Genomic DNA, 16,186 nt, shown 5'->3' with positions numbered 1-16,186 from the left:
GAAGATTTTTGGTGTTTTGATGTTAAATAGGTTGGAGATATTTTTTATTTTTCTGAGTCATCATTATTTAAGTACTCTTTCACAATTTTATCAGGCTGAAGTGTGAAAACTTTTGGGATGAGAAATTTTGTATTTTTTTTTATGAGCAAGTTTAAATATTCCAGCAATAAAGTGTGTCGTCCTAGATTTCCATTTCTGATATCCTCAGCAACATTAATTAAACTCTTATCGATATGTGATGCTTTAATTAATGTTTTACCTCCAAAAAGATATCATTGCGTCACCTAACATTCACTTCGTCTTCTTCAATTTATCCTCCATATAATTCATTCCCAGAATCTGGACACCCTATTGCCACGGTGCCCAAATTCCCCATTTCCTCTCACCTTCTTATCATTCATTAATTATTACTTTATTTTATTTTTATTATAATTTTTCTTTCATCTCAATCTTATCCTCAATTATATGAATGGGAGGAGCGAAATCTCTGCAAATTTTCCTTTCCTTCAAAGTCAAGCAAATTTAAAATTTCATTATGTTTTGGTACCATAGCATTTTAATATTCCATATTCACATCAAATTCGATCTTAATAATTTGAATTGAGCAGATATTATATTGAACAATATGTTAAAAGAAAATTTTCCATCCTTATTACTTTGTTTTTTTTTTTCTTTTGATACCATGGAAATAAGAAAAAATAAACGATTACAACACAGCCAACACTCTAAGTCAAACAATTCAATGATATCAGCAATAAATAATAATAAGAGCATTTTTAATAGGGGGTTTTGCTCAGTTTTTTAGAAAGAAAAAATCATGTTAGAAAAATAAAATATGATTTATTTTGTATATTTCTTCAATTAAAAAAAAAAAGGATAAATGCAAAATGCAAAACTAATGAAATTTGAGAAAATTTTTGAAAAAATTATTGAAACAAAAGTAGTGTCTTATCAGTATGTTCCTAAATTAGCTAATAAGTTTCTCATGCCTTGACGAGATTAGCTAATAAGTTTGCTCATGCCTTGACAATGGCGGCTCGTTCCCAGACTGTTCTGTTATCTTAGTTATCTTCTTTCTCATCTTGTATTGAACATTTATGTTAACGAAGTTGTTTTGTTGGTTTAAAAAAAAAAAACAAAAAAAAAAAAAACCTTATTTTCATTGAATTTCTATAAAACCAAGATCTAGATTGAAATTTTCTATTTTACATTTATATACTATATTAGGTGTTCCATAGAGCATTATAATATTATCATGCCTTTTTGGAGTTTTGTCAATATATATAACCAATATAAGTTAAAACTTCAAATCATGTCACTTCCATAAATATATATAAGTATATAAAATGTTAAGTTACGGAGTTACCTACCCATGTTGACTTGCTCTTCCAAATCTAAACAACACACGTGAGGGGCAAAATCGTCCAAGCGAATAAAGATCATCCCTATATATATATACACATATATCCCTACAATGCTACGTGCATGGAGAAGGCACTCCACATGCAAGCTGCTTTATAGAGAGAGAAACTAACTGAGTTTTACAGAGAGAAATAGAAAGAAAAAAGCACCGAGTTTTAGAGAGAGAAACTAATTAGCACTCATCATCATGGGTAGCTTCTTATATATAAGTAGTCTACTTTTGACGGCGATGGTCGCCGGCGTCAACTCGTGCCCGGCGGCGGACAAGGCGGCGCTGGTGGCTTTCAAGAATGGGCTCCAAGAATACAAGCTGGGGATCTTTGACACGTGGAAAGGGGATAACTGCTGTAAAGGGTGGTACGGAGTGAGTTGTGACCCGGAGATTCACCGAGTCGCCGACATTAACCTCCGAGGCGAATCGGAGGACCCGATTCTGGCGAATAAAACCGGGGTCATGACCGGTTCGATTTCGCCGGAGATTTGTAAACTCGAGCGGCTCTCCAGCCTCACTATAGCGGATTGGAAGGGGATTGGTGGGATCATCCCGGAGTGCATTACTTCCTTGCCGTTTCTCCGAATCATCGACTTGATCGGAAACAAGCTCTCCGGTCGGCTTCCGGCGGATATAGGCCGGTTGAGCCGGCTCACTGTGTTAAACGTGGCGGACAACGCCCTCAACGGCCGGATCCCCCGGTCCATCGCTAACCTCACCGACCTGAAGCATTTAGATCTCCGGAACAACAGATTCTCCGGCGGAATCCCGAGAACTTTCGGCCGGCTAAGAATGCTGAGCCGGGCATTACTAAGCGGAAACCGGTTCATCGGTCCGGTCCCCAACTCGGTTTCCTACATCTACCGTCTCGCCGATCTAGACCTCTCAATGAACCGCCTCTCCGGCCCAATCCCGGCTTCTCTGGGGAAAATGCCGGTTCTCGCCACACTAAACCTCGACGGCAACAATTTTTCCGGCAGCATTCCGCCGCAGTTGCTGAGCTCCGGCATAAGCATACTAAACCTTAGCCACAACGCCTTTGAAGGCCACATCCCAGACGCTTTCCTCCCCAAATCATACTTCATGGTAATGGATTTATCCTACAATAAACTCACCGGAAATATTCCAAGCTCGATCAAATCCGCGTCATATATCGGCCACCTTGACGTCAGCCACAACCACCTCTGCGGTCCAATCCCGTCCGGTCCACCGTTCGACCGGCTGGAAGCCTCATCTTTCGTCTACAACGACTGTCTCTGTGGGAAACCACTTAGAGCCTGTTAATTAAGATAACATAATTTTAGTATTATTGGATATTAATTAATATCTATATATATTTTAATTTTGTGGGTTGATGTATAATTTTAAGATAAAAATATATTTATCTGCTTTATGTGGTAAGTTACTAAAGTAACGATCTTGTCTGTACTTGTGGTTTTTTTTTTTAAATAGTAAAATATTTCATGCATAAATATGTGTGTATTTTACAGTGTTTTGGTGGCGGTAGATGCAATTATTGACCAACCCCAATTGCTTAGAAATTTACAGTACATATCACATGCAACATGTTACTACTGCGTTGTATTACTTAAATAATATTTGTGCTATCAAATAATTTATAAAAAGTTAACAATTGTCGTGTCATTAGTGTTGATGATTCGGGGAGTAATTTGAAAATTATTTTTTTTTTCATTTATTTATTATCTATTTTGGGTATATAAATATATGATTTTTATTTACCTACTTAATGAAATTCGAATTCAATTATTTTGACTTGATTCAAATAGTTAATAGACTCAACTCAAAATAGCTACTTGCATAAGTCAATTTTCTAACATTATTTGGCAGGATACTTTATTTTTGGAAATAAATGTATTAGCAAACAATTGATAAGTCTTGCCCACAGCAATTGATTGATAAGTCTTCATAAGTTTATATATAAGAGCAATTCAAATAAGTCCAATTTATCAATCAAATAGGCTCTTGACTACCGTCGCTGATAACAAAATCACGGTCATTCACAAAAAGGCGATCAAATTGAACGCCGATCAATCGGATTGGTCGCCTTCACTGAAGAACATGACCAGTTCGGTTGCCTTATTCACGCGGTCATTAGTCACCAGTGACAGATTTCATCGTCGAAACTTCATTAACCAGTTATTCTAGGTGGATAATTGGTTATATATTGGGTCCAAATGCACCAAAATCACAAGTTAAATATTTAATTACAACTTTTAAAAGTTCAGGATCTAATTATTTTCTCATATAAAGTTCAAGAGCTTATTTCACATTTTTAATATTATTATTATATATTATAGAGATAGACAATGTGATATTGTATGAGTACGTCAACTCATTTTCAAAGGGATATTGCTGGCCAAGCTTCTTGATCACATGCCTCACTTGACAGGCGATGTTGATGTTGGAAACATGATAAGACCAAATCGTCCATCTCATCACCGCAAGCAAGTCTACAGATCCAGACTGCAAAAAAAAAAAAAATAATAATAATAATAATAATAATAATAATAATAATCATTATTATTATTATTATTATTATTATTATTATTATTATTATATTATTATTATTATTATTATTATCATTATTACACTGCTGGAAATCAGTCATTTTCCGACCACTTTTCCGACCACAAAATATTTTGGACGCAAAAAGGCAAATTTTTTCCCTTTTTCGTCAAGCGGCAAAGTCGTCGGAAAAGTGGACGGAAATTTCCGTCAACTTCAATACGTGGACGGAAATCTCCGTCCACTTCTATAAGTTGACGGAAGTTTCCGACTATGTGTAAACGTGGTCGGAAACGTTAGCGATTTTTTTGTGGGTGTGCGTCGGCGTGTTTTAGCGACCAATTGGGTGGTCGGAAAGTCCCGTCCACTGTTGTATGTAGTTGGACCGTCCACCTTTTTAAAAGTGGTCGGAAATATTTGCTTTTTCATTTTATAGAAATTAGCTTTTATTTCCGACCACTTCTGGTGGTCGGAAATTACTTTTTATACATACCTCCCTATAGTTTGCTTTCTCTTCTTCTAGTTTTTTTTACTCATTTCTATAAATTTCTTCATTTTTCGAAGAGATTTTTCACTAAACCTCTCACAATAGTGTAGAAATCAAGCTAACATATGTGTATATATTCTTAGAACTTTTTTTTATCCCATTTTTATTAGATCAAGCTAGTTTGAATATTTACACCTTTGGATTATTTTTTTTTTCTTTTTGCAGGAAATTTTTTACTATGTTATCTGGATGGCAGACAGTCGAAAAATTTTCATATCCTTATTGTCTTTAGTATTCTAAATCATTTTACTTGAATAATGGTCATAAAACATGTTGGTTTGAGTGTCACCGTCAATTCCTTCCAATGAATCACTCTTGGAGGAAGAATCGAGATACTTTCGTCAAACGACGGGTAGATAAATCAATACCTCCACCAATTAGGACAGGGGATGAGTTGTTTCATTGTTTGGAAAATATCCCAAGGGTTATTGATGGTCCAATTGATCGCATTGAGGGGTTTGACAGTCACACAATTGGGAAAAAGGGGGCATATTTTAAGATTTACCTTATTGAAATGATAACTTGCTACGTCATAACCTTGATGTGATGTATATAGAGAAAAATGTGTTTGATAACATTTTTCACACAATTATGGATGTCAAAGGCACATAAAAAAACAAAGACACGCCTAATGCACATCTCGATATGAAGGATGTATGTAATAGGCTACAACTTGAGTTGGTTGAACATAATGGACGTTTTCTTATGCCCAAGGCGAGCTACAGTTTGGCTACATGTGTTGATTCTACATCTTCTAAATTAATTGGGACGAAAAGTCACGATTGCTATATTTTTTATCTAATTTCTTTTACTTGTAGCCTTCATGTTTTTACCAAGTTGTTGCTAGAAGCCATGACCGTTTTCTTTCGTTGGCCATGACCCTTTTTTTTTAAAGATAAATTCTTTTTAATTATTATTATTATTATTTTAATTAATTTATAATAAATAATATTTTTAATAAAAAATAAAAATAAGGACACGTGTCAACACTGTATGCATTTAACTTGATAAACAAGTCGACTTGAACTTAATTGAACAATTTACAGGTTTATAGAACCTGAATGAAGCTTTTTTCACTTAGGAGATCCAATTGCATTATCCACTCATCTTAGAGGACTAATTTGACACTTTTTCCTATATATAATAATAATAATAATAATAATAATAAGAAAGAAAAAAAAATAAGAATCTCACTTTTTAGCGCCATTCTAAAAAATTTCGCCCAAATTTATGGCGCCTTAGCTTACTGCTAGTGTATACCCTTCGGCCTTCTCCAATTTACACCCTGCCAGCGCCATTCCCTCCTCCCTCCTCCCTCCTCCTCCCTGCCTCACAAATTTCACAAATCACTCTACCGCCTCTACCCACTCGACGACGCATCGACGCTCCTCATTCCGCCATCACTCTACAACGCCATTGAAGTAAGTTATTCATGTTCCTTCCTTCCTAATTTCTGTGTGCTTCTGAAAGTTAGGGTTTTAAAATTTGTAGTTATTCATGCTCCTTCCCCCTATTATAACCATATACTTAAGCGTGGAGTTGTAACAAAAGTATCATGACCTTTTATGATTCTTCTAGTTTCATTTTTCACCGAATTTTAACATTAATTATGAACATGTAGTGCTGCTTTATGAATATTGTAAATGCATTTCTTTCAGGACTTGTGGTTCCAGATGTTCCTCTTGAGTTTTGGTTAATGACTATCTCAGTGACCATATAGTTCTGAAAGTGGTTTCTTAATTAGTTTTATGTTTTTTTTTTTTGTTTTTTTTTTAGTTGTCTGCTAACACCGTTTTTTTTTTAACTAACTTCAACTAATATGCTTTTGATTCACATCATTTGATAAGATTTAAGTTAAATATGAGCACTAATTAGGAGTAAATTTGACAATTTTTTACTGTAATGAACATATATAATTAGCTCTAATTAGCTCTTATTATCATATGAGATAATTAGTATCCCTGTTTGAGAATAATGCTTACTGCCTTAGTTAATCCTTGTTAATTTCAAGCACTGTGTAGTTAATCCTTGAGAATAATGCTTACTGCCTTAGTTAATCCTTGTGAATAATCCTGAATCCAAGCACTGTGTAGTTAATCCTTGTTAATTTCATCACATTTTGTTAATTATTACTTGAATGCAATGGGATAATTAGTATCCCTATTTGAGAATAATGCTTACTGCCTTAGTATTGTGATGATGAAGCTTAAATTATTTTCTGTGGTTTAATAGCCTAAGTTATGTCGCAACGTAACTCAAAGCAAAAGGGTAAAAGCTTGATGTCCCAACCTTCGACACAACCCCGACAGGTGCATGAAAGTGATTCCGAGCGTGGGTGGGATGGTAACTTCCCATCCAACAACTGTAATATACTCTTCAAAGAATGGGTGGGATGGTAAGTTATATTAGATATGTCTTGTATACAAGTTGTAGAAAACCAATAGTCACTTCATTTTAGAATGGTTTCAGAATCTCTGCGGCTTCTCTCGTTGCATGATAACAAATATTTGCGGTATTTCAAGGGTCATCATGACAGGTACAATATTACGAAACTATTAATGTATATCAACCTTCAACATACTCCCCATAACACAAGCACCATAATTGGGATGCTCTATCTTTGACTTGCAGGGTTGCCTCACTTAGTATGTGCTCCAAAAAGGAGTGCTTTATTTCTGGTTCACTTGATCAAACTGTTATGCTCTGGGACCAAAGAGCTGAAAAATGCCAGGTAAAAACTAAGCAAGCACTTATCCATGCTTCTTTCACATTGAAACTTATAAATGATGTACTCTCTGTTCTTAGGGCTTTCTACGTACACAAGGAAGACCAGCTATTGCTTATGATGAGCAAGGGTTTGTTTTTGCAATTGCTTTTGGTGGATACATAAGAATGTTTGATGCATGCAAGTATGAAAAGGTTTGCAACTAAACCCGAAAATGAGTCACATTTTTCAGTACATTATTTTGCTTCTGAACCTGAACTCTTAGCATTCATTAATTTGTCAAAAGTTGCATCCTTGAAGGACCTATTCGAAATATTTTCAGTTGGTGGAGATGTATCAAATGCAAATGTTGTCAAGTTCAGTAGTGATGGCAAACTTATGCTTTTGACAACTCCAGATGGAAAAATTCATGTCCTTGATTCATTCCGTGGCACGTGCATGAACTTTTATGGTCCTGCCTTCACATTTTTATATTATTTGTAACTGTATATGTATTAACTGTTTCCAATCTATTGATCCTAATTTGCAGAGAGTCGACAGCCATGAAAGTAGTGGCGTTGAGCTAGATGACTTTGGTTTCAATGATGACACACAATCTCCTACGCAAGCGGAATAGAATAAAGATACTAACACTTTTTGTGATGCTACATGTGATGTAAGAAGTATTTTGATTTGTAAAGTTGAATTTTAGAATTGGAAACTAGTTTTTATGGAGGTGGATATTAGAATTAGAATATTATGTGTAACTAAATTTGCTATTGAAATGTATAATCTTTGAAGTGATATTGTATTGTTATGCAATTATTACTTGTTTTAAAATTGTTAAAGCAATGTATAATTTGTAAGAAAGTGCATATCAAAATAGAATTTTTTTTTTAAAAAGAAAATTATATATTTGGATTTTCCGACCAGCAAGTGGTCGGAAAAATAAATACCACAAGATGGTTGGTCCGGAATTTCCGACCACGTGGTGGTCGAAAATTCCGGACCAGCCATGTCGTGGTTGGACGGTTTTTCCCGACGGTCAACAAAGATGGTCGGAATTTCCGACCACTTTTGCCGGTGGTCAGAGTTACCGACGATGGATTTTCCGGATACCCATTCTGGACGGAAAAGTGGTCGGAAAGGGTGTTTCCGACTGAATTTTGGGCTTTTCCGACCACTTTTTGGTGGTCGGAAATCCTGTGATTTCCAGCAGTGTTATCATCATTATTATTATTATTATTATTATTATTATTATTATTATTATTATTATTATTATTATTATTATCATCACATTTGTTACAACTACGTTGTTCATATTTGAAGCCGTAAACCTAATTCCCATTATGAAAATTATATTTTTTTATGTATTGCATATTTGCATCTATTTCTTTTCTATTCTATAATTTCCTTGCATATAAATTACAAGCACATGTTGATTCCGGGTTTGGGAGTAACAAATATGCGAAGAAAAATGTTCTCTTTTAGTGTGTTTGGTTGGAAAGAGACTATGAAATTAATGTTAAATAAATTAAATTGTTTCTTTTTAATATTGTCTATTACTTATTCTCTTGAGTATATATTATTTGATACTATATATACTGAGTATTATATTATACTTATACAAAAAATTTATACGGGTCATTATAGTATACTTATAAGAGTTTTTTATCAACAATATATTTTTTATCGCATAAATCTTTTTATTTTCAAATTTTTCTTCTTACGAAGTATAGAGTTAATTGCTATTAGTTATGTAAATGCATTTTCATTAGTTTTTGTGATGGGCTTACTAATAAAGTAAGTTCATGTAACAAGCTAACCTTGCTTTTTGCTATATTAAGGTTTTATAGTTTATTTATTTAAGTGATATTACATACTTTACAAGTATTGAGATCAATTTGAAATGATTTATCCTATGAAACTTTTTACAAACGAATTAGTTTGAGACAAGAAATGATTAGGTTTTCATTTATTATATTGCATAACAAACAAGATATATATATATATATATATATATATATATATATATATATATATATATATATATATATATATATATATATATATATATATATATATATATAATGGTTCAAATGCAGACATTGCTTCCCGTGCGACTGGTGCAAATTCACTATTAAGTATGTAAAAATGCACTACACAATGTTTGGAAATGCACCACAATGAAATGCACCCAAAAAAAAAAAGCACCACACTACACCATAACTAATGATGCATTTCTGAACACTTTGTGGTACATTTATGCGTATCTAACTGTGGTTCGACCTATCGCCTTAAAGTCTTGCTCCAACAACGGTGTGAAAAACTTAATGTTAAAAAAAAAAAAAAAAAAAAAAAAAAAAAAAAAAAAAGAAGGAAAAATAGCCTTGAAAGAGGCGGCGATGTAGAACATATTTTTGTGACAGAAGTGTCAAATAGCTCCATCTACTATTCACAAGTGCTCAATTAATCCCCTGTTCTAAAATAATATCTAATGGATGACATTTACTTTTAAAATTATGTCTGCTTAACAATTTCTCCAAGTTTCCATCAGGTAACCATTTCATAATATTGGCATGGAATTTAAATAAAAAAAAATTGATGACTTGTTTCATTGTTGACTCATTCGAACCCAGACAAAAGCGTTATTCTCTCCCTCCTCATCCTCATCCTCACCACCATATTGCAGTTGTCGATCTGAAAATTGTTTGATGCCGGCCTCCCACTTGTTACTTGTGTGCCCAAGTAATCCCGCAATATCTTTAGTATGAGGTTTCTGAAACTTTCTATGGTTGTACGATATTTATATGCCTATTACCATGCCCTTTCATGCTTTGCTATAGAGCTCACTGGCATCCCTCCTGAAACTCTTCGCCGCCTAATTCCTGAACATGCTCTGAGGCAGAACTATTCATGGTCTTGCGCTCCTAGTCATAATTTTGAATTTCATTTCTCCGGTTTACTTCAACTGCCTCGGTTGGGCGTGCACCAATGGTAAAATGTCCTATAATTTACAAGGTGTTTGAAACCAAATTTGCCATGAAATTTTGAACTGGACAGCCAATTAACGCATCTATTCTGTTTATTTTGGATGTGTAGAGTGTCGATAGTGCTATCACTCACCAACCTTTCACGAACATACAAGGGAGAGCCTAAATGATAGTGTAAAGCCAAAAGAAAGTGCTGATTTTATTTTTAGATCGGCAACCGCGATGATGGCGGTGAGGATGAGGAGGGAGATAGAGAGTAGCGTTTTTCTATGGATTTGAATGAATCAACAATGAAACAAGTCATCAAATTATTTTTATTTAAATTCCATGTCATGATTATGGAAGGGTTACCTGATGGAAACCCGGAGAAAATGTTAAGTGAACACAATTTTAAAAGTAAATGTGACCGATTAGATCTTATTTTAGAACAATGAGTTAATTGAGCAGTTGCAAGTGATATATGTAGCTATTTGACACTTCCTCCTAACTTTGTACATGAAAGTCACAAGTTTAATTTTTAACAATACTCTCTCGATCATATCCAATATTCCATCAATTGAGTCTATCACATAATATATTTTTTAATGCAACAATTTACTTATACTGTGTGATTTAGAATTATTATGTAAATTATGAGTTGTGTGTACATTGAAGAAGAGTGGTGAATTGGCAATGAAGAGTGGCACGACAGCACACGTGAAGGCCCTTTTGCGGTGGACCAAACCTATCTTGCATTTGCCATCAAACACGGATTTGGCACTGAAAAGGAATTCTTCCACTCCAGCTTTAATCACTTTCTTAATTAATTATTCTTATTATTATTACTATGTCATTTCATTTCTGACTTTCTCATTATTTCTCAATCATTGTTCTTACATGAATAAGGCATCAAATCAGTTTTTCTTTTTGTTGAGATTTTGGTTGATTGGGGTTTCATGCATTGCACTTAATTAATTATTAGGTTTCAACTTTGAGTACGTAGTTTAATTTGTTTGTATAAACTAATATACTTTGGTTCATTAGCTATAACACGTTTAATCGTTGGAATATAATGCTCTCGCTTTCACAAAAATTTAACCATTTTTTACATGAGAGTTTTTGGTATATATAGTTTAGATTTAATTTGATGATTGTTTTTAACCAACATGGTTGGCGACTTGGCGTGGTGGTTCAGCACCTTGTCCCTTAAGCATGAGGTTGAGGGTTTGATCACCACCCATGTGAATGGAGCAAACCAAACCATTTTGCTGACAGTAGGGACAGGGGATAACCATCTTGCTGACAGTAGAGACATGTGATTAGTCTTCTGGTTATCTGGAGGGATACCTTGGGCAACCATTTTTTTTTTTTATATTTTTTATGATTTTGAAAAAGTTGAGAGATTAAAAATGGTCAAATTAAGCGTCGAGGATAAACATGCATGACAGTATTAATTATATGTATATATATATATACATATACATATATATATATATAGACATATATATATATATGTATATCTATACATATATATATATATATATATATATATATATATATATATATATATATATATATATATATATATGTCTATATATATATGTCTATATATATATATAGGGAAGGGTTCAAGTGCGGGTATAGCTTCCCGTGCGGTTAGATCTGAGCCGTTGATCAACGGCTCAAATCAATGAAATTTTTTTTTAAAAAAAAAAAAAAAAAAAAAGTGCCCGTGTCTGGAAGAAAGAAGCATAAGTTAAAAATGACGCACCTTAATTAAGTGATAGAAACACGCACTTTAAGTGTTAGATCTTAAGCACAAACTCACGCACATTAAGTACAAAATTCACACACATTAAGCACAATCTCACGCACATCAAACACAAAACCCACGCACTTTAAATATTAATTCACAGACTTTAAGTTTCAACAACTACTGACATTAAGCACAAACTCACGCACATTAAGTACAAAACCTACGCACATTAAGCACAACCTCACGCACATTAAGCACAAAACCCACGCACTTTAAGTATTAACTCACATACCTTAAGTTTCAACAACTACTGACATTAATCACTAACCTCACACACATTAAGCACAAACCCTATGCACATTAAGCACAACTCCACTCACATTAAGAACAAATCTCACGCACCTTAAGCACAAAAGTCCACACTTTAAGTTTTAACAACTACTCACGTTAAGCACAACCTCACGCACATTAAGCATAAAATTTACGCACCTTACACACAAACATTACGCATCTTATATACAGAACTCACGCACATTAATCACAGATCCGCTCACCTTAATTTTGACCTAAATGTAAAAATTACAAAATTGCCACCGCGTTTTTTTTTTTTAATTTTGACAATCCTGGATGTTGATTTAAGCGAGATGAATGACCCAGATTAAACCGCACAACCGCACCTGGGCACCCTAACCGCACCAGAACCTAATTCTATATATATATATATATATATATATATATATATATATATATATATATATATATATATATATATATATATATCAATTGTGAGATCAAACGCTTACTACTACGCCAAAAGTTATAGTTAGCAACGAAAAACGTGATTTTATTTAATTATACTTGTGTAGCAGTCATCGTCATGTTTCGATGACAAGTTGCTGGACTCGGTTCTGCGAGTTGCTTCCTAACCACCATTATCCAAGGGATAAACATTCCTCTGTGTGTGTGTTTTTTTTTTTTTTTTTTTAAATAATTTTAGTTGTATGTGTTAAATATATACTTTTAAAACAATCAATAATGATGCATTATGGTAGGTGTTTGAGTCTTATAGTGTGTGGTGAACTTGTGACCTTATTCACATTCTATTAGTTATGATTTATTATATTTTATATGTAATTTGTACCTAATTGATTAACAGTGATTTATAAAGGATTATAATTATATTGATATATTTCCATTTCTTTGAAAATTTATAGAAAGCAAAAATTTGAAAGTGTATATATATGATTGAAAATGAAAGGAGCATGGATTTCATTGATAATGCAATGAATGGTTGAAGATGGCTTTAATTTGTAATTAATTCTCAGCTCAGAGGGCTAAGCCAAAAACAATGAATCCATGCATCCCCACAAGAAAGATAGTGTTAGTTGTGACATTTTACTACCTACAGAGAGGATCTCAGTGGTTACAAGTTTGACATATGTCATTACAAACAACAAATAACATGATATGTTACATACATGCCTAAATCCATTAAGAATCCTGCGGCCTTCAATATGATGACCCTTAGCTTTCAAGAATTGAAGTTCAGTATATATAGCATCATGATTTTGATCCCAATTTCATCAACTTCTGGTATTGTCAAAGTTCAAGATTAATTAGTTGAAATCATAAGATTTGTCATTTATCATGGATTGTTCTATCCATTCCATAAAACAGTGCAAGTGGTGGTGGGGAATTGCATTCATTTTTCCATGAGAGTGGCTACTTCTATGTACATAAGATCAAGATAACTATTTCATCCAATTTGAATTATTGGTGATAACCGTTTAACTTATCTCTCAGTGGTTTTGCTTGGACTCGAATGTCTTTATTGTAAGATTTTCCCTAATAATATATATTATATATTATATATTAGGGCCTTAATTAAGTGGTGCAAGTTGACTAGGCTTAAGTGGTCTGGTTGGACTTAATAACTAGTAGTTGTTAGTCAACCAAACTCTGTGCCTAATATAAACCTGGATTGATGGGATACAGGTTTATGGATTAGTTAGCACATTCAGTTACGGTACTCAGATCACTCAGTAGATACCAATACACCATCTAGGGTTCTGAGTCAGGTCTGAGACAAAACATGGCTGACGGTCTACCGTTAAGAGGCAACACAACAGGAACATCAACTATGGCTGGAGACCTACATGGCTACGCTTCCGTTATCATATGAGGTCAGGTTTCTCGTATATTGTGGTTCATTATAGTTAGACTATTGTATATCTAACATTTGGTATCAGAGCACTTATAATCTCTGCCTGGTTGATTGTTTTGCCTTATTCAACATTAATGTCTTTATATACATCAAGTTTGTATATATTTGTCTCTTAAAAATTATTTCGAAAAATTATATTAATTTTGTGTACATAAAGTTTCATGTACATAGTTTATTTTTCGAAAATATTGCTTGGAATTTAATTATGAGGATTAAGCACAATTATTTTAATTTCCTTTATTTTGAAATTAAATGTATATTGTGATTCTTTTGGCGTGACTGTCACCAATTTGTTTTGGCCGGAAAAAGAAGGAGTCTTATGCACTGGTTCGAATGCGACTCGCCGCCATTACATTTTTTGCTTTAGCGATATGACGACACGACGGTGGTGCGACTTGGAATTGCAGGCGGCGGTTGTTGGCGTGGCACAGTGAGGAGACGCAACGGCGGCGTCGCTGCTTGTTCTTCTCTTTCAGGCGACGCCGGCGACGGGCTGCCGCTCTCCATCTCCGTGCTGCTGTTGCGTTCGTCGGCTGGCGGCGTGTCACGACGAGGAAAGATGGCGGAGGCGAGCTGGTTTTCTGGCGTCGTCTCGTGTCCTCTCTTTCTCCTTCAGGCGACTCTGCTGCTATGTTTCCGGCTTAATTAACATGAAGAAGAAGATGGTGATGGATTATGATTCTTTGGGCCGGGTCAGGCCCATTCGGGCAGACCCGGTCCAATACTTTTAAAAAAAAAAAATCAATGCCTACTTTAGTTATTGAGTTTGCTTTAGTGTTTTTCATCATCATATTTAGACTTCTTCTAGCTTAATTGTTCAATTTAATTTCTCATTAATTTATTATTAAATTATCATTCAATTTTGGGCAAATATTAAGTTTTAAATTTGCTATTTGAATTTTAATTTATATTGAGGTTTATATTAAATTGCCTGAAGTATTGTAATTTATTTAGGATATATGGGTTAATTATATATTAATATGTAAATCCAAACATGCTACATATATTCATAAATTATTGTTATAATTATACATTCATAATAGCATGCATTAAGGTTGGATTTAGCATATTCTTAACTCATAAATTTATTATTAAATATTGATGGGGTGTGAACCCCATGGGCTCGGGGCCCAAAAAGAAGGTAGATAAAGCCTAGACGAAGAAGATAAGCCCAAGAAGAAAATGGAGCAAACCCAAAAGGGATACGGGTCAAACCGAGGAGTCGGCTTGGTCCAAGAGTCGGCGGCGAGTGTGGAATCGACACGGGTAGAGGGTCGGCCTAAAACTAGCCGTTAGCCCCTATTAAATTCCTAATTATCTACCCTTAAAATCCTATTTACTACCCCACCATTCCTAACCTCCCACTTATTACCCCACTTATTACCACTAGTCAAATATCTAATTATTATTATTATTATTATCCATAACCCCCCACTTAAACCCTTACTTACTACCCTAATTATCACCCATCACTACCCTACTAAATGTCCAACGGACACTTTTTGGGATGTGCTAGCTATAAAAAGGAAGGGAAGACAAGAAGAAAGGGGGGGATCATCCACTCATTCACGAAGACAAGAAGAAAGTGGGATCATCCACTCATTCATCTACATGTGGGAGGACTCTCCCAAGTACTATTCTCCCACTCACTACTCTTTCTCCTTGAAGACATCATTCATTCATATATACAAGCACTCTTCCTACACCACTCTCCCAAGAGAAGGCAATTCATATACACAACAAGAAGACTCCATTCTACCACAAAGAAGCATACTCCATCTCTATATACAAAGTAGCCATACAACATGTACAAAGACACCTACAAAATACATAGTGGAATTAGGCTTGGCACCGCCCAAAAAGGCCCGTGGTTTTCACCTTTCGGTTTCTACGTAAAAATCATCGAGTCATATTTCTTCTATTTTAGTAGCCTTATTATGAAAGGTGAATCCACCAACCACAGGTTGTGTTGGACCTCCTTGGGCCCGAAAACCCAAAAACCAACAAATATCATTCAATTTTAGATCCTTTGACTAATTTTAA

At 34.4% G+C, this 16,186-nt stretch overlaps 1 protein-coding gene and 2 long non-coding RNA genes across 3 annotated transcripts; all 3 read left to right on the top strand.

Moving 5' to 3' along the window:
* Positions 1-1,463: 1,463 nt before the first annotated feature.
* Positions 1,464-2,886, top strand: LOC109160365 (DNA-damage-repair/toleration protein DRT100). Its single transcript, XM_019308698.1, has one exon. It carries the CDS (start codon positions 1,610-1,612, stop codon positions 2,696-2,698), a length of 1,089 nt encoding a protein of 362 aa, XP_019164243.1. The 5' UTR covers positions 1,464-1,609; the 3' UTR covers positions 2,699-2,886.
* A 3,813-nt stretch (positions 2,887-6,699) lies between these two features.
* On the top strand, positions 6,700-7,166 carry LOC109160016. Its single transcript, XR_002050669.1, has 3 exons — positions 6,700-6,882; positions 6,957-7,023; positions 7,119-7,166. It is a non-coding gene; the product is annotated as an uncharacterized LOC109160016 (long non-coding RNA).
* Positions 7,167-7,169: 3 nt separating this feature from the next.
* LOC109160015 lies at positions 7,170-7,516 on the top strand. The gene is made up of 3 exons (XR_002050668.1): positions 7,170-7,218; positions 7,293-7,406; positions 7,499-7,516. It is a non-coding gene; the product is annotated as an uncharacterized LOC109160015 (long non-coding RNA).
* Positions 7,517-16,186: the final 8,670 nt, after the last annotated feature.

This window comes from Ipomoea nil, unplaced genomic scaffold (genome assembly GCF_001879475.1).
Source record: "Ipomoea nil cultivar Tokyo-kokei standard unplaced genomic scaffold, Asagao_1.1 scaffold2845, whole genome shotgun sequence".
Lineage (NCBI taxonomy): Eukaryota > Viridiplantae > Streptophyta > Magnoliopsida > Solanales > Convolvulaceae > Ipomoea > Ipomoea nil.
This window is presented reverse-complemented; position numbering and strand designations above follow the sequence as displayed.